Source organism: Diachasmimorpha longicaudata, chromosome 6 (genome assembly GCF_034640455.1).
Source record: "Diachasmimorpha longicaudata isolate KC_UGA_2023 chromosome 6, iyDiaLong2, whole genome shotgun sequence".
Classification (NCBI taxonomy): domain Eukaryota; kingdom Metazoa; phylum Arthropoda; class Insecta; order Hymenoptera; family Braconidae; genus Diachasmimorpha; species Diachasmimorpha longicaudata.
In genome coordinates this window covers 9582389-9601202 of record NC_087230.1, presented here as the reverse complement: position 1 = coordinate 9601202, position 18814 = coordinate 9582389, and the positions used below count along the sequence as shown (strand labels likewise).

The 18814-nt window shown below is 41.4% G+C and overlaps 1 protein-coding gene across 7 annotated transcripts; it reads left to right on the top strand.

Annotated features, from left to right (window-relative positions):
* Positions 1-349: 349 nt before the first annotated feature.
* Positions 350-18118, top strand: Bap170 (Brahma associated protein 170kD). Of its 7 annotated transcripts, none has more exons than XM_064123181.1 (12): positions 354-2749; positions 2853-2946; positions 7889-7986; positions 8484-8635; positions 9027-10707; positions 10815-11187; positions 11846-12019; positions 12718-12930; positions 13009-15072; positions 15488-15565; positions 16074-16165; positions 16273-18118. In XM_064123181.1, exons 1-12 carry the CDS (start codon positions 2658-2660, stop codon positions 16388-16390), a joined length of 5229 nt encoding a protein of 1742 aa, XP_063979251.1. In that variant the 5' UTR covers positions 354-2657; the 3' UTR covers positions 16391-18118. The 7 variants fall into 7 exon arrangements, with proteins under 7 accessions (XP_063979256.1, XP_063979250.1, XP_063979251.1 ...); XM_064123179.1 differs by having other exon boundaries at positions 11846-12151; XM_064123182.1 differs by having other exon boundaries at positions 355-2749; positions 10815-10986; positions 11846-12151.
* The last annotated feature ends 696 nt before the right edge of the window (positions 18119-18814 follow it).

The following is an 18814-nucleotide window of genomic DNA, read 5'->3' as shown; positions in this document are numbered from 1 at the left end:
CCTGATTCAGCAGTTTTCTGGCGTTTTCCTCCTTAAGATCATGATCAATCTGAAATGGAAAACTTGTAAGCCAACCAAACAGAAAAATATCCAGTCCCCCAGCAAAATAAATACAAGATTCGAGGGGTGATTTGACCCACGTGGTTCCCACGTGAGTCTCCGACACTCCAAGTAAAATCCGGAAACCCGGGAGAATCAGTACCTCATCGAGATCCTTGGTTTTCCTCTTCGTCTTGGCACCTTTTTTCATGCCATTACTCTGGACATTCTTCTTCCTTTTGTAAGTCATATCGTCCCGTCGCAAAAACTCGAAAAAAAATTCTCCTCCACCTCGACCGAGAAATTGATATTCAGTGGCATTCGTTCTGCCATCTCCCGTTAGACCTGCCAACTTTCACGGAGGCAACTCCGAAGGAAAATAGGAAGTGATTCGATAAGCAGATACGGTACAAAGTGTATACCCGCGTGAATAATCGGAGAATACGGGGGAGGCGCGTACCCAAGGAGTTCCGCCAGCGGTCCAGTTATTGACCCCAAAAGTTCTCCAAAAAATCAAAAGCACTCAACGACAATCAATAAATAATCCCCGAATAAACAGCTACATTACAAATTACCAATTGAAAAATAGTTGGCCAGACTGTAGACAAAGCAACACCGAGGAACACGGCGTATATCGTTCCGGTTGGTCAGTAAAATCTCACACCAAAGAGAATTCGCCTCACCAGTGTTTTCCGACGATTAAAAAATTCTGAAAGCATTGGATCAGTAGTTATTGCATCCCATCAACGATCGCCGATCGACGTTCGAGCGTTGTCAGTGAAATTCAGTGAGTTGGAGGCGTGAAATTCGCGGGAATTCGCGAGTTCGTTAGATTCACCGAGTGTCCCGTCTCTGTCAGACATTTGATTGAGTCCCCCAGGACTGCGAAAACGTTATCAGCCCTTGAAACAAGTGATTAACCCGATAAAAGCCCTCAGTGCTGACTGAGTGTCCTCGAGGTTTGGAAAATAATCCGTTAAAAAAAAATTCATCATGAAGAAGCGATTGAAGTCCCTCCACAAACTCCAGGACTCTCATATTAAAAACTAAATGAAAAATCATCCCTCAAGATAAACGGAGGGCTTTTCACACCCTTGAATCATCCTGTTCCAAAAAATATTCCAAAATATCCTCACATGTACACCCCATTAGTACCCCTCCCCTCCCAAGATGTCACCACTAGTGCTCCCATAGTGTTGCGACCTCTGGCGTGTAATTCCTCCGACAATTCAAACTATTACCTTCCATTTTGAAAGTAAAAATACACCGCCGCATGACCCGGGTAGCAGCTCCTCACGATTCACCCCTGAAATCCCCCGAACCCCCTAAAAAATCCACATCACCCCCTCGATCAAGTGTATTAACCCCCCGAAAACCGGTAACAATTGAAAAAAAATCGTGTGTCACCAGTGCATCCAGATATTACGTTGGTGGGGGACACGAGTGTATCGCGCCCGCGCTCTTCCACGGGCGGAAACGGCGTTGACTGTACAATATCCCCTCTTCCCCCCCTGTTCCGCCTCTCATTTCTGAGAAATTCCCAAGTATTTGTGTTTATGATTGAGTGTTAGTGAAGTCCGTATACATATCGTTCCTGACACGGTGGAGAAGGCCCAGTACGACGCCTCGAACAGTAACCGAGAACTGAACCTCCAGCCGAGATTGTCGGTGGTGGTACATATTAAAACTCTCAGCCCCCCTCTCCCAATACTCAACAACCTCTCCTGGCCCCCCTTTTACAGACGGCATTTCGTTCCTCACTCGTATCGGCCCCTCAAACGTTAAACCGAAAGTGCGCGGAAGGATAGTGCACACGCGGGGGAATAATACACTCTAACATTTAATAAAACAATAGTATTAACTGTTATTAAAATTCATTGAACATTGGTGTTGGTATTGGGGGGGATATGGTGGCTTGTGGTTACTGTGCATCGTGCCTGTGAATTGATGCCAGCCAGTGAGGGACGCCATTTTGATATACGAGGATTTTCGGACGTCAAGCAACGCCGTGTGTTTTTGTTAATGTTTTATTGAGGGATTAATTATTTTGTGGGAGAGACGGTGAATTGACGTTGGCACGAGAGGTTTTGGAGTTTTCATTTTGGTGTGAGGGCTGCGGGGAGAGCACTCGTGGGTGCACTTGGGAGCTTGACCCGAGAGCTAGTGGATGAACATTTTTGTGGCATTGTGAACGGCCCAGGAGTTTAACTCTTTTTGGAACTGTTTAATTCACATTTTTGATTTACTTTTTGACGAAATCGAGGGAGTCGAATAGCTGCGGTGTTTGGGGATTAAATTTTTTTTACTGGATTTTTCTTGGAGAATTGGGTGAGGAGGAGGTTCTCTTTTTTTTGTTTATTCGGAGTTTTCGAGAGAATCGGTGAGGACGGTAGTGGAATTGTGACAGGTGATTTGTGGTAATTGTTGAAGCTTTTTGAGGAGATATACCGGGTTTATCAAAGGATTTATGAGGGGAATCACCGAGTTATAAATGTGTTTTTTGGACGCTGGGTTTACGGTGAAACGAAGTAGATGTGCACCCGTCAAAGGCGCCAATGCGCGTCCACAATTGTTGCTGGTGGACGTTTAGGGGATTATTGTATTGTTGAAGATAAAAAATGGCCAAAATCCTCAATAAGGATCCTGTTACGTACGAGAGGGAGCGGGAGAGCTTCCTCAGGGAACTTCATCATTTTCACGAAACCAGAGGGTAATTATCGTTTACTTTATCACCTCCATTTGAGTTTCCATCTAGGGAAGCATTGAATTTTGCATTGTGCCTTGGAATCTATTTGTCAATTTTTTTGTTGCAGCACGTCGTTCAAGAAGTCGCCGAAAATCAGTGGCCACGAAATAGATCTTTATCTGCTGTATGTTCTTGTAACGGCGCATGGGGGATGGATTAAGGTAATCAAATGAAAGTACTCATTATCCTCATTTTTATTGGCAAAGCCACCACGATGAAATCTCTCAAGAGAAGATAAAAACAAAGAACGAAGTGATAATTAATTTTGTGGGATCAAATAAACACACAAATCCTTTTTGAAAGATTCTGAACTGCGGAACAGTCTTCAATTATTTCTTGAATAATTCTTGGGATCGAGTTGGGAGATTCAGAGACGAGGTTTTGGGAGTATTGAATTATCTTGGGGGAGAGGCTTGGAACAATGTCAAGATACCTTTTTGGTAGAGCACTGACTTTCGTACGAAAAGGGTCCCTTGACATCCAGCTCGATTCCCACTCAACTTTCTCGAAAATATTGAATTGTATCGATAGAATAACCTCTTTTACGAAAAGGTCTCGTGTTTTGTGAGATATAAATGCACCGGATTATCATCATTCCATGAAAAGAAGTTTACATACATTGCAAATTATTTCGATAGCTAGTGTCAAGTATCACGAGACCTTTTGCGGTTTTTTTTTCTTCATGATTCGCAGAGCAGGGATTAAAAGATATTTTTTAACTTTATATCTTGAAAATATTTATATTTTCTTAAATAATCGAACTGTTCTGGCTCAAACCTATATGAGTGAACTATATTTCGCAGTTAGTATGATATGTCTCCAAATCGATGGAGAATAGCCCTTTTAATAGATTTGTTCTATGCAGCAGCTGAAGAGCTGCAAGAAATCCCATATACAAATGAGCTGTTCTCCTTCCCACTAAAAGAATTGATTCATCCCATTGAATCAATCAAAGAATAATCTGGAAGAAAATGCGCTGCAGTTCCCATGCTTTCTCACTCGACCACTGGTACACTTCATCCGTAATCAACTATAACAAATAACATTCATCTATCACTCTCCTGATAATCAACCGCAACAACCCAATACACCATTTTGCTGGAGTACATTAAAAAGGTCCAGCAAAAAAAAAATCTCAATGCAAATGTTGTGAATTTCCCTGGCTTTCTAACAGCTCTCGTCAATTCGCTCCACATCGCCTTCTCATTCGAGCACTCACAACGATGAAGAGTAAAATCTCCTTAACCCCTCTTGGACGGATGAAAATACCCAAAAATAGGGGACAATAAAAATACCATGATGTTCACGCCCCAGTGCGTGCGAACCTCAAGTATTTACGTAGACGTAACGAACACGTGTGGCACAGGGGATTACTTCCGGTCGATGAGTGGCACATGCAATGCCCAAAGTTCACGAAACTTGAGGATTTTTATTCTTAAAATTGCGCAAGATATTTTTGGACCTTTTTCAATACCTTATTTCCATTGAATTTACTTTAATTCGTGGGGGCTTTTTTTCGGGATAATTGGGGTTCGGGGGAGTTGAAGCGCAGCGCTGGGAGGACACGGAAGTGGCGCAAGGTCAGGGTCAGCCGATTGAAGGTACCGCGGGTCCGCGGACTGAATGCTATGGCGCATACATGCACGTTTGAGAACGGAGGAAAGGGAGAGGTGGGCATAGTTGCAGGAGAAAGAGAGATGTGATGGGTTAGGTGGGAAAGTCGCTCCTCTGCCTCCTCCACTCCCCTCAACAAGTGTTATCGGACAGTATAAAGCTTGATAAAAACACTAGCCGCCTGGGCTTATGAGTTATTGGCCGTCAGGTACAATACTCAAAGACGCAAAATGAGATAATCGAGGGTAATTGCGTTACACAGGTTTCATTACGAATTTCACTGGAAATTTAATGAGAATTTTTCCAGTAGTAGCTTCAGAAGTTGAGCCTTGAAGTCATTATTGTTTTGGATAATTGTGTAATTGAGTAGAAAGGCAATAAAATAATCAAGTCATTCGAATTTCATCGAAGACGTCTTGGAGAATATTGAATTGTGTCGATAGATTTGCTGACGGTTGACGTTATTAGGTCCATTGGTGAAGCCAGAAAAAAATTGGAGAATCATCAGCAGTACATTTACAGAGATTTAGATTTTTTGGTGAGTCGGATAATTCTCGAGGTACTTGTGTAATTCAGGAGAAGAAGAGGATGATATTTCAGATAGTAACCGAATTTTCATAAGGGCTCATTACTTTAGCAACAGGGAGACGAATCTTTGTTGAAGTACTTGAATTTTCATGACCTAATCGATCTAAAATTGACAATTTTCTTCAATTCTTCATCAGCTCTGGAAACGAGTCGATTTTCCAAACGTTGAATGTGGAATTATCCCGGTAATGATTTCCGGGGATAGATATAATTTTTTTCTTCAGAAAATTCTTGAAATGTTGAAGAAAATATTAATGCTGAAGTTTTACCACTTCATTTACATATTTTATATCGCAATCGCCATGAAGTTTTCTCGATAACATATGATCAAGTGAACATACTTTAACTTTTTTTTTTGTTGGAGATTTCTCTAGCTGCAAAAAAGGTTCTTAACATTTTCTCCTAAAACTCCTACTTTCATAGATAAATATCAGAGCTAATGAACATTATCGCATTTTATAAAAGTTATATGAAACGTCATACGAAGCCCATGCATTGCTGAACAAAGCAGAAATCTCGGTTTGCCTTTGAAAAAAAATTCCCGTGAACATTCTCTTTCCAGAAATCAGCAGTAAGAGCTGGAATAAAAAAATCATAAAAAACCGCTAAATATGTAGAAAATCATTTTGAAGCATCGTTTGCGGGTTACTGGCTGCAGCACAAGGTGCCAGGGCTCGATGGACTGTCTCTCTGGCGGTCGATACGGCAACACCGCGCCCAGTCGCGCGCATACCGGCACCTGCAAAATGAGAGTGTCCCGGGCGATGTTGCTGGGCTCTCTGAAGTTGTCGAGTGCTTCTACATGTTCCTCACCGACAGAAACCCGGCAACATCGCCCGTCGAGGCCCACCAAGAGAGAGAGAGAGAGAAAGACAGAGGGATGGAACTAAGAAACTCAACCTCCCAAACGAAGTATAATTTCGCTCTCTTATTTTTTAATCACCACGTTGCGGTCGTCTCTCAACTCTGATGAGGATATTTCCTACATTATTTTTTGGAAAAAAAAATTTAAAGCACCGGTCTAAACTTGAAGAGCCATACACGAAATTCACCACAATTATATCATTTGTCAATTCCTATTTATTTAATTTATTTAAATGTAATGAAGAGGGCAACTTCCCTCTTGTTTCTCAGCAATTCCTTGAGAATTTTCAATTTTTCATTTGGGAATGAAACGAAAGAAAAAAATTCCGCCCATTTACCTGGTAGAAGGGGCCAGCAACTGGAGAAGTCTCACGTCTTCCCTTTCTTTTTTGCGTATGCGATACATAAAACTTCAAAACTGTAATATGCATTCGCATTGCGATGAAATCCGGCAACCTCGTTGAATTTTCAAGAAATATTGACGAATCCCCTGCTCAACCGTAAAAAAAATCTCCCCGTATTGGAATCCCCCCGAGAACCAGATGAGAAAATTCTTTCTCAATCTCTGATATCAAGATCCAACCCTCGGTGCTTTACAACCTCGTGGTTTTCGCAAAAGCGAGTCATAAAACTTTCTTGGCACCCGAGCCTCAAAGTATTCCCGATGAGGGAGGTTTTTATATCTGCGGTCTTCAACCCCCTTCCTGAACGGGCCTGGAGGGTTGGAGGAGACTTCTGAGGTACGAAGAAACCCCTCATTGGAACTACATCCTTCGTGAACTCATTATTTGATTAGTGTTTTTTGGGAAAGCGCATTCGAGGCTCCTTTCAACCCCTAAACCCCATCCTCTCCCGCCTCTCTGTCTCACTGTCTCCCACACCTAATATTTTGAGGTACGTCCGTCGATGCCGGCCGGCACTCATTGAGTGTCTCCCCTAGGTACTTGACTCGTCCACTCCTCTGACCCACCGGTGCAGAAAAAAAAAACAGCCAACGAAGAGAAGTAGATCCTGGTGCCCAGTGCGGGCGGCACGAGTCATGGAATGCGCTGCATGGTCAGAAGAGGGGTAGCTCTGAGTCACCCAAGAGAGCCCAGAGAGTCTTGCTGCGGGGGTGGGAGATAGAGAGCTAGATGAAGAGGGAGGGGAGGGGGAGCATTTGAGCAACAGCAATCAGCTGATCTCTCAAACGACGGCAGACCGCGCGTCGCGTCATTCCTCCACCTCCCCCTCTCCCCCTCCTCCCCTCAAAACAGTACCTATCAACTCTCTTTCGGTCTACGTCTCTATCTTCGTCCGGACTCGGCCTTCACCGGCATATACTCACTTGCCCCCTTTTGGCCCAGTCCTCTCGCTCTCTCCCTCCCCCCGCCCCTTTGAATCCCTCGATCTCTCTTATTCCCACGTTTCCAACCCCGGGCCCCTGTCCACACTCACCTCCCCACCCAAAGCAAAACCCATTTCCGCGTCGTCCTCTGACTCCTTCTACCGTGCCCCCCCGGCACAGAACGATCAGCTGATTCGAAATACGTCAGTTGTAGCGTGGGCCTCCGCAGTGAACCACGTGCGTTCGATAACGTTGTGGATCGTGTGCAGTGGTGAGTCCCGGCGGGGTTTGGTGAAATCACAGGGATTCATGATGGGTAGAACGGCGGAAATAATTTTTGAGTCTCAGGAGGGTGTTTCAATTTCTGGGGATCCATCGTGTACTGATGCGAAGGAATCGGGGAATTTGAGGAGAATGATAATGCGGCTGATAGGATTCTGAATAGAGGCGATGTGGGGCACCTTTACCTTTAGCTGTTGACGTAATGGATTCAGAGATATGTTGCATCTGTCGGAGATGAGATTGAGTTACTATTTTATGATAATTTAATGATTAAGTGGAAATCAGACACTTGGGGAAAAGCTAATCCTAACGTTTGATATCGTCAGACTTAAAAAGCACAAGGTCTCACAATGCCCATCCACTGGTAGATCTATAATATGAATTGATGTCACAAAATCAGATCTGACCCCCCCACTTGATGATTCCAGGTGAATACAAGGAACGAGTGGTCTCTTCTCTGTGAGCAGTTCTACCTACCGCCAGGCTGCGTGAACAGTGGTGTTGGACTCAAGCAAATATACCTCAGGTAACAAAATCAATCTTACCTCAGATGTTCGTCTAATTATAATCAAAAGATCTACCCTGTGGGTCAGTCTGGTCCATTGTCTCAACATATCCCAGTTCGACCTTGAGAGTTGAGGGTGAATGATCCGAGTTGTGGCAAGAGTGAAGCAGAGTGGAAGCGTCGCGGTAGTAGCTTCCTCCCTCCACCTTTCAGTCCAATCGTCTCCCTCCCTCCCTCCCGCCCTCCTCCTCCTGTATCTCACGGCACATTCACGTACGTTACTACTACGACCCCTCTCCCCCTCTCAGCACCTCCCCCCCGTGTTTTCATTCATGCTGCCGGCACAGGCGGCGTCGCGACACACGCTACAGAGTCACGTGGTGAACCCTGAGTCAAAAGTTCTTTGCCATGTTAACTGGTCATTCTTGACTTGGAGGTGCAGTCGAACGGTTGCGCTTCTATTCAGCCATAATCGTCAAAATATACCCCGGTTAACGATCAATTGACATTTGTTTCAGGTATCTCGACAGGTACGAAAAAGTCCACTTCCTGGGTGAAGATGGACACCAGGGGGATGATGATGATGAGGACTCGAGACATAGAAAATGGTCTGCCAGGTCACTGCACTCGGTACCACTCACCTATAATCACAATCAGCATAATGTTACAGGTTTGATTATTTTTCATAATAGATTTTTCAAATGGGATCACTCTGCGATAGAAAATTAAGACGTGTTCAGGTGTTCAAGCTAAATGTGAGTTACACGTCCTCAAACACTCGATGTCTCTGATTTTTTTTAGATTTTCTCAAATGAAAAAATCACACTCATATCAGTTTCTTGGGAAATTAATTAACCAATGATTCATTATTTGATTCGAACAGTTGTCATTCTCTGCACCAATTTTTGGGAATAGATAAACGCAATAACTTTAGAACTTTTGATCGAAACCCCATTGCTAAAAAAAATGATCTCCAATGTAAGCCGATTCTGAAGTATTACAGTTCCCAATGAAAAGCTCGAGGAACTTACCAAGAAAAACAAATAAATTTTTATGTGTAGAATCTTTCCGAGAATACAATGGCCTCTCATCAAATCTCTACAAGCCATCAAACTACGACAAGCTCGCTTTGTCCCTCCTCTCGCCCCTCCCCAATGAGCAAGACTTCGCGATAAACGTCTGCACGCTGCTCTCAAACGAGGGTAAATACACCCTCCGTCTCGACAAATATCCCCGTCTAATAAACATCCTCCTGGCGCACGCCGGTGTCTTCGACTCTCCCGGCACCAGACAACTTTTCATCGAAGTATATTCTCGCGTCCGCAACTACTCAATAAACTCCTTCTGGTCGGACGTTCTCGATTCCCCAGAAGTTCTAGATCTGACGAATGAGAAGACATTTATGAAGAAACCGACGACAGATCTGAATACATTTTCACGTAGAAAATTTCTCGAACGCGAGAAGGATAAAAAAACGAAGAAATCGAATGATCAAAGCCCCCAAGAAACGCCGATGGAGATTGAATCCCAGGTAGAAGATAGTAATCGTTTGGAGGCATCTGCCAGTATCGTAGACGAGGATTCCTTCACCGATCAAAATCAAAATTCGATTAAATTCGAAGACGATGATAAGGATTTGTTCTGTGTGGGTAGGACCCTGGGTACTCAAGATCCATATGGCCAGCGTGTCCTCCAGATAGCCTCAATCCTTCGTAATCTAAGTTTTACACCTGAAAATGCCGCTGTGCTGGGTAGAAATCGTTGCTTTCTACGTTTTGTTCTACTCTGTGTCAGAGCACGATGGAGCAATCTGCATCAACTTGGCTTCGACATACTGGGTAATATATCCAACGAAATGATTCTCAAAGAGGCCGGTGAGAGATTAACAAACTGTGTATTAACGTGTATAGCTAATGGTATTAATTCGTCGGATCGTTTTATCGTGATATCGTGTTTAGAAGTGCTCAATAAAATCAGCCAGCATGATAGCAACGAAGAAATTGTAACTTATGGATTGACAGACAGTGTTTACGAGTTGATATGCAGATTTTTAGCTCTAAGCGATATAGCACTGTTGGTGTATACATTGGAGTGTCTTTACGCGTTAACATCGTTGGGTGAAAGACCTTGTACGAGCATTGCTCGAATACGTGGAGCTATTGATACTTTGGTAGCTCTTGTTACTGTTGAGGCGCAGAGTTATGGACCTAAAGCGTGTATACTTATGAGAGTTGTGGAGACTGTCTCTACGGTATCAGTGCCAAGTTCAAGTGGTGGTAGTGGACAGCAAACGACAACTGTCAGTAGTACAGTTACTTCGGTTAATACTACGTCAGTGGCTACTGTTACTACAACGAGTGTTCCTACTGTACCCAGTAGTACAGTGGTTACTGCTGTTGCTGCTGCTGCTGCTACTGCTACTACTGCTTCTACTGCTGCTGCACCTGCTACTAGTCCAGCGCCTTCGAGACCTTCTACACCAGCAACTCCCTCCTCTGTCGGGAGCAAGGTTAATAGCAAGGCTAGTGTCGAGGCTGCCAATTCGCTGCAGCAGCAGCATGCACATCAGCAAATCATTCAGGAGAATGAGCAGTTTGCTTTGGGATGGCTCAGGGCCACTTTTGAACTTGCACCTGGGGGGAAGATCGAGCAGGAGGAGTTGTACAAGAAGTATCTGGGGTGCTGCACAAAAATTGGGAGGAGGGGGGTCATTGCTCCACTGCATTTTCCACGCTGTGTCAGGTAAGATGCCGAGTTATCTTTCATTTTTTCGCGTTATTGGGGGATGAGAGGAGTTTTGTGTTTTTTAGTTTAGATCTTATAGTAATTTATCGACAACTTCTTGACAGATCGGTATTTGGTGGTACAATTGGTCCAAATCCAGTAAAAGGAGAGACAACGGGTACACAGTACTATGAGGGTATACGTGTTCGTTCAACGACAACGTGTGCAACACTTCCGAGCCAAAATACAAGCCAGAATGCAACAACAACGACAACAGTTAATTCAACTCCAGTAAAGGTGCTTGCCGTACAACAGCGTACAGTCACAACACCCACAAGTCCCAATCCCGATAGCACAGGCCCCGAATTATCCCAAAATTCTCAATCAACACCAGCCTCACCTATACTAAAAGCCCACTTGTCAGCTCCACCAAAACCAACCACAAATCTTCCAATACAAACCCAGAATCCAGTCACCAAGGTTGACTCTAAAAGTCAGGTGGGTCCGAGTCCTAGTGCTCTCTGTAACGTCACACGATTATTCATGACCTTCAAATCTTAATTTTGAATATTTTTTTTACTTGTCATTAATTATTTTTAATCATCAATTTATTTTTGTTCTCCTTCGAGGGGGTCATTTCCCCTCGACATTGTTCTTTTTTTTTATTCTGTCGTCACGCTTTGCATGGATGAAATGATTCTTGGAGGAACAAAAGATTTTAGGGAACATGATGGTATCAACATAGACGCTCGGCCTCTGCCCACATTTCTTGATTAATTATTTCAATGTGTTTTGGGTTGAGGGGAAGTTATGCTTCTCTTTGACTGGGACGAATTCCTTAATCCTCGAGGTGGTGGATCATCTAATTTTCGTAGGCAATTGACCCATCTGTGTTATCATGTCATTGCAATAGTTTTGATAAGTCCTAGGGTTATTCATGTACTGTCTATGGTTTCGATTGTTCAATTCTAGTGTTAAATTCCAGAAAATCCATTTGTGAATATCCACAAGTTGAAGAAAAACTAAGAAACCCAAATAGTAGAAGTATTTGAATATTCCTAGTTAGCTTCCTGACATCATCGTGATTGTATTGCTAGTTCTGTCCTCTTTGAGCATTTGGTATTTTTTTTTGTTCTGTGATTGCCGTGTAAATCAGGTGTCAGTGGCGCACCCGCACTTGAGCCAGGCCCTCCTAGCAACAGGTTCACAAACCAATCAGCAACAGCACCAGCAAATAAATCAACAGAATCAACATACCCAAGTGATTAAAGAAGAGCCTCGCACTGGTACAACATCGAGCTCAATAATAAAAAGCCTATTGGCAACAAAGGTAACGGTCAGCGGTGACTGCATGCCCAGTGCCGCTGTCACTTGTGTGTCTACCCCGATTGCCTGCGTAACAAATACTTCTGCTAGCATCGCATCCAGCATCAGTGCCAATCAGCTAACAACAAGCAACCAGGTATCGTTGTTGTTCATTAACTGGAGAAGGGAGAGATAAACAATACCAGAAAGAGCGAGAGGGAGAGAAAACTTCAATGATTTTTATTTCCAGTTCTTTTGCGTGTGATTTAGCATGCGGAGATTAATTATTATCATTTATACAGCTCCAGGGGCCTCCAGTATATATCATCTATTTTATTATTTTCGTTAGATTAAGAGCAGTAAAAGTAATATGTTTTGTTGCCTTGAATTTCTATTCGTAGTTTTTGCTTTTGACGTTTTCATTATTTTTGTTTGTTCTTGTTTTCTCGTGTGTTTATTTTTTAAACTTTATCATCTTGTTTCATCCTGTTCTCTCCTTCTACATCCTATTCTTCCTCTCTCCTGTTTAGTACCTCTTCCAGATTATTAAGAAAATATTCAACTGACGATTTAAGGCGTTTATATTAACAGATTAATGGAATTTTGTTTATGACATTGAATTAAAATGATGAGGGCACTGATAGCGATTTTTGAAAATACTAATTGGCATGAGGTGCTTTTTTTCGCATAGAATGACATTATTAATTCTGGGATTTCCGATAGGTTACTCAGAGACAGCAGCAGCAGAGGCTACTGCAGCAACAATTGGTCAGTGGAGTCCAACCAGCTGCTCCTGCGGCCACTCCAGCCAGTCCAGTTCCGGTTATCAAAGCTCCTGTTAATTCAAAACAAAAGCATGTGTCAAATGTTACAACTGGGAGGAAAATTCAGAGGCTGAATGGCGCAAAAATTATTGTTGCTAATAATATTGAAAAGGTTAGTGAAAAAAATCATTCAAATTCATTCTGTTTATAGTTCTGCTTGCAATGTGATTATCAATATTCCTTATTTTAGACTGAATTAAACGACAATGACTCCCACCCAACAATCCCCACCACCTCAACGACCCCAGTGTCAACAATGACTGAAAATCACATAACAACAACAGTGAAAGTCATAAGACCCCTGGGCACGTCTATCAAGCAGAATCAGCGAATAATATCTATCCCTCTCGCTGAAGATTCAGACTCCACCAATAATTCCCTGGCCTCCTCTAGTGGAATAGGTGGAAGTAGGGATTGTTCAGGAGTAGGTGCAGAGGAGGAGAACTCCCTGACGAGTTTCGAAGGGATTCTCTTAAACGGTGCCCCCAGTAGTATAGATATCGACGGCCAGGATGATGGTTCCTCCAAGGATTCATCAGGCATAAGCACAAAGGAAAAACCACTGATGCTAGCTGACCTACTTGAGCGAAAAGTTGAGAAGGAGGTAATAGTAAATGGTGTCTTGGGTAAAAACTCGATAAACGAAAAGGGAAAAGACCTGGTCGAGAATCACATAAAGAAGGTCCTGAAGGACCCTCCAGAGATGAAAATAAAGCAAGAACTCGATGAGAATAATTTGATTCAGCCAGAGGTATCAGATAATGCCCTGATTGAACCCCCTAGGGGCATGAAGAGAACGTCAACCGACTCTGACGAGCACGAGTCGAAAAAGCCAAAATATTCAAACGGTACAACGTCCCCAGAGCCCACTGACACGACAGCAGAATCTACAGTCTCTAGTATAAAATCCGAAGACCAAGAGGACGATAAAGATAATGAAGTAAAGGTGTCATCGACAGCGGCTAATTTGTACGCCGCTCTAGCAGCGGATTGCATAGAGGATGAGACAGACTTGGAGGAGACACCAGTAATCAAGGAGGAGCCAATACCCCCAGTGATAAAAGAAGAACCACTGACCAGAGCATTCATCAATAATCAGGTTGAAACTATTGCCCAGCCTCAACAATTGATCATGACAGCGCCAAGACAGATAGTAGTGCAACAAGCCATTCAGAACAATCAAATGATAATCCCAGGTGGCCAGATAAAGGCAAGAACCAATCCCTCACAGCCCCAGGTACTTTTGCAACAGGGAGCTGGTGGACAACTGCAATACGTAGTGTCTGGTGGTGTACCAGGACAGAATTACGTACTGGCACAATCTCAAACGGCTTTAGTACAGGGCCAAGCACAAACAGTACTGGTAGCACAGACAACACAGCAACAGGGTACAGGTGCCAAGACGATAATTATTCTTCAGCCACAGTCAGCAGCTCAACAGGCACCACAGAAGATGGTCGCTGTGACTCCTCAGGGGCAGCAGGTAGTAGTGACACAGGTACCTAGACCCATGATTCAGAGCTCCATTGGGACTATTCCTCCACCACTTGTGCCATCATCGACTGGGTTACAACAGGCTTCGATAATTGTCAATAGCTCCGCGGCACAGAGCAATCAGGGAACTGTCACTGTTACAATACCAACGATGGCTCAGCAATGTCCAATAACGAGTAGTGTACCTTCGAGAGTGGTAACACCAACTCCAGCTTCAACACCACCACCAACTAGGCCAACTACTCCTCATCAAGCTGCTGCCACACATGGTGGTGGTAAGCAACAGGTGAAGGTAGTTAAGGCTGTCGGCACGTCGACGAGCACCTCCACTGAGCCTGATAATAAACCATCGACTAGCACTCCTGTTAATTCGGAACCCAAGACATTTACTATTAAGATTGATCCTAATGCTTATCTGTGTGAGTGGAGGGGCTGTTTGAAACAGTTCAAGACACCCCATGAGGTTTATCTTCATGTTTGTGAGGCCCATTGTCCCACTGGGCCTGAGGAGATACTGTGTTTGTGGGCGAGTTGTGATGGCCTCAAGAGGAGAAGATTCTCTTTGATGACGCATCTGTATGATAGGCATTGCAATGCTGAGAGCATGAGCCAGAGGAGGAAACAACTCACTGCTGCGGGGAAGACAGAGTTAGCTAGTACTACTGCATCAATTTCTCATCATCCTGGGTATGCACCCAATGCTGCCTTCCATGCGATCAAGAGACATGCCCTCGAGTTCGTCAATCCGAAGGAGTTGATGGTAAGTGTTTGGCAGATTTATCACAATTGAGGATTGGGGAGAGAACAGTGTTGCAGTGATTGGAGGGACATTTACATTTGTTAATCTATGACTTATTTGTGATCATGGCCTTGAGGTATACAGCAAGATCAAATAAGATTTAAGAGATAAACCCTAAATCAGACCACTGCCACCGCAATCTCCCCGATATGTAAAATTAATATTCAATTAAATTACAGCAACTTCCCTGATATAAAAATGATTTCATAATTATTCTATTTATCTTCTGAAACTAACATTGGTTAGGCACCCCCAACTGGTCACATTAACTTGTATAGAAATGGAAGAGTCACTGCTACCTACTTTCTATTTTTTTAAACAAATTGGATAATGAATACATTCTTAACACTGGTATTTCTTCTCTATGGTAATGCAGCAAAGGCCAACCAAGCCGGCTGCGACTATCGCGAGCTCCTCTTCTCCCCGACCTGGGCAAAATCCTCCACCGGAACAGGTAAACTCAATAATGAGAAATGAAAAAAAGAAAAAAACGTTCATGTTCATGGCTTTCATCGCGATGCTGCTTGTTTTCACGTTATGTTTTTACTCAAGTCATTGTTTTTGTTATTTTTCTTTTCATCTGTCATTTCCATGCATGCCAGTTTAAAGTCCTGCATCAACTGTTGCCTTTCATTGAAATTTGTGTACCTAATTTTGATTTTGAAAAACAATATTTCAGACAGTAATGCTTAGAAGACCATGAATCCATGAAAAACTAGTAGAGTAGAGTCTAATTGTTCTTTAGCATTGGTTTCATGGCATAACCATTGGATTATCACTAGGTGACTTATGTCAGCATGCTTGGAATTCATTTGCATTAACATAAATGTTTACGCATGTATTAACATAAAGTGATACAATTCATACCTGCTGCTCTGTCTGTCCTTGTCCAGATAGAAAGATCATTGTTTGTTTAGTGACTTATCGTGAATGGTTTGTACAATAGAAGTGATTGTTTGCAGGATGACAATGAGGGTCCTGTGACAAAAAGTATTCGCCTGACGGCAGCTCTGATTCTCAGAAACCTAGTCATATACTCTACACATGGAAGAAGGTGAGAACAATTTCCATTTACCATTTCAATGAAAAAAATTGTTTAAAATACGCATGAATAAATCTGAAAGATTGAAAATCAAACCTCCGAATAACATGAATTTCCAGGCACCTCCGAGCATATGAGCCTCATCTAGCTGGCGTTGCTTTGAGCAATGTGGAGTCCTCGCGGACAATAGCGCAAGTCCTCTACGACATGAATGATCAGAGTAACACCAACAGGTGACCTCTCGAGCCGGGCCTCTAACTGATAAAGACATACGATAGCCTCACGCATTGAGGCTAATCCCCAGGAATGACTAGGGATTAACCCACAAGATGTCAGAGTGAAATTATATAAATTAAAAAAAAAATTAATGAAGATGCAGCAATGTTCCATAACAAAATGAGGCCTACAAACTTACATGGGCAGTCAAAAACAATTGCCAACTTAGATTGTAATTTTCAACAATTAAAACCGCAAAACAGACGAACTAATTAACTCTTAGTGTCCAATGGAGAAATTAAATACGAAGAAAAATTAAGAAAAGATTCCTGAACAATGGTTTAGTTAAAATGGATTACTTGTGCGATAAGAATGTCTTGCAACAGTGATAATGATGAAAAACGAGAAATAATTCAGATTTAATATTAGTATTTATTTTCTCAAAAAAACAAACATGATAATGTGAAAACAAGGATGAAGCATTGCTTTTAGGGAAAGTGTACAAAAAATAATGATTGGTGAGGTGAAACTGGCGAAGAAAAATTACGAATGTTATTACGATTATTAATGTAACTTTGATTATTATTAATGAACAATATTTTTCTTTCTCAATTTAGCTTGACAGAACGAAATGGTTAGTGTCAGAAAGTGTTTATATCGAATGTTTTGTTGAATTATAATTTTTCTTCCCTTATTTCTATCATTTTGGTTCATTGAAAAAATGCTGGAGTTGATAAGAAAGATAAATAAGTGAGGAAAAGTAAACTCATTGTTGAATTTCATATCACTGCAGAAATAATTACCCAAAACTAGGTTTAAATCGTCTCGCGATGTCTACGTACGACGTAGAGACACATGAATTGATGAAGAAATCGTAAAATCGGTTATTTCAGTTTAAGAAACAATTCAAAACTCATTGTTTTTATATTTACAAACGGAAGAAAAAAAATCGGAATATTTGATAGTTGTTGTACGAGAGTAATTCAATGTCCATTGTATTTCTCTTAATTCTGAAAAGTCGTTGAAAGAAAAAATAACAAAATTAAGTAATAAAATGTATGTGCGACAGCATGAAATACTGTCTTGAGCATTTTTCCCAAATGGTTGAATGAATCTGGGAGTGTCTATTATCATTTTTATGAAATCTCTCGTCATCACAAAGAATCATCTCTAAAAATACTGGGAAAAAACTTGAATTGCATCATTGAATGGTGGATAAGCATTGAAAGATGATAATGATAATTTTCTCCTGTTGAAAAGAGTCTAAAAGGAAGAGAAATAGCTATCGAGGGAGTGACATATGGGTGGAGAAAGTAGATTGCATTTATGCCATTATTTATCATGAAGATTCTCTGATCAATTTTTAGTGGAATGAAAAATCCCGAGAAGTCAGTGAATTTACAAAAATAAAAACGTATATTTGTATATAAATTACATATGTGTGTCTTTCATCCACATAGCGACATTTTTTTCATTATAATCAGACAGAGAATAATTCACTAAAAAATGCTCGTATGAAATTGTTCCGAGGCTAAAAAATTCCTTCGCGCGAATTATTTTCGTCGAGCGTTTTTCCTCCTTTCGCTGATAAATACAACAAATTAAAAAAATCAATAAATGAATATGTTAATTCAAGTGTCTGTATTATACTAGGCTTTAATGACAAGACCGTAGAAGTTGCAAGGATAAAGAAAAAAAACAGATTTTTGTAATTATTTAAAATAAAGATGAAAAAAATTGAAAAAAAAACAAAGATAGGAAGAGAAAAAATAGGCTACGCCTGCAATAGGCTGCAAGGGTACAGCCCTTTGAATAATGTTTAAGAATTGAAATAAAAAGGTAAAGAAAAAGTTAATGAAGAAAAACACTAATTACTAATATTTAAGTGTAAACAACGGATCCCCCGACGAGCCTCGATCATGTATTTTATATATAAATATTATATATATAAAATAAGTTTAGCTGAAACTTCTAGGAAAAAAGAACAATGAAAAACATGAGGAAAAAAACGAGAGGCTTTTTATTTTTATTATTTGTAATTAATTAGTTATTTCGAGTGTTGACAATTTGAACACACTGACATGATCATAAACTATTCAATGACTATTTCAAAGAAAAGATTTTAAATATGACAGTGAGTGAAGTGACGAACTAAGTGAACAAAATGAGGCTGTAAAGGATTGCAGTGAAGGATGTAATAAATGGTTAAAATATGAAAATTAAATCAATTGATAAAAATTCAATATTTCCCTGTCAAGAATGAGAACTCAGATCTTTAAATTACAAAATGATCTATTCAAAAATTTATTTCAACAAGATAATAATCAACTACAGAATTATTACAATCTTTCACTTAAATTACAATCGAAGAATTTTGTAATCAATCTTTCAGTGAAAATTCATTGAATTTATGTGGGCACTAATGAGAGTACTGCTAGGGGCATC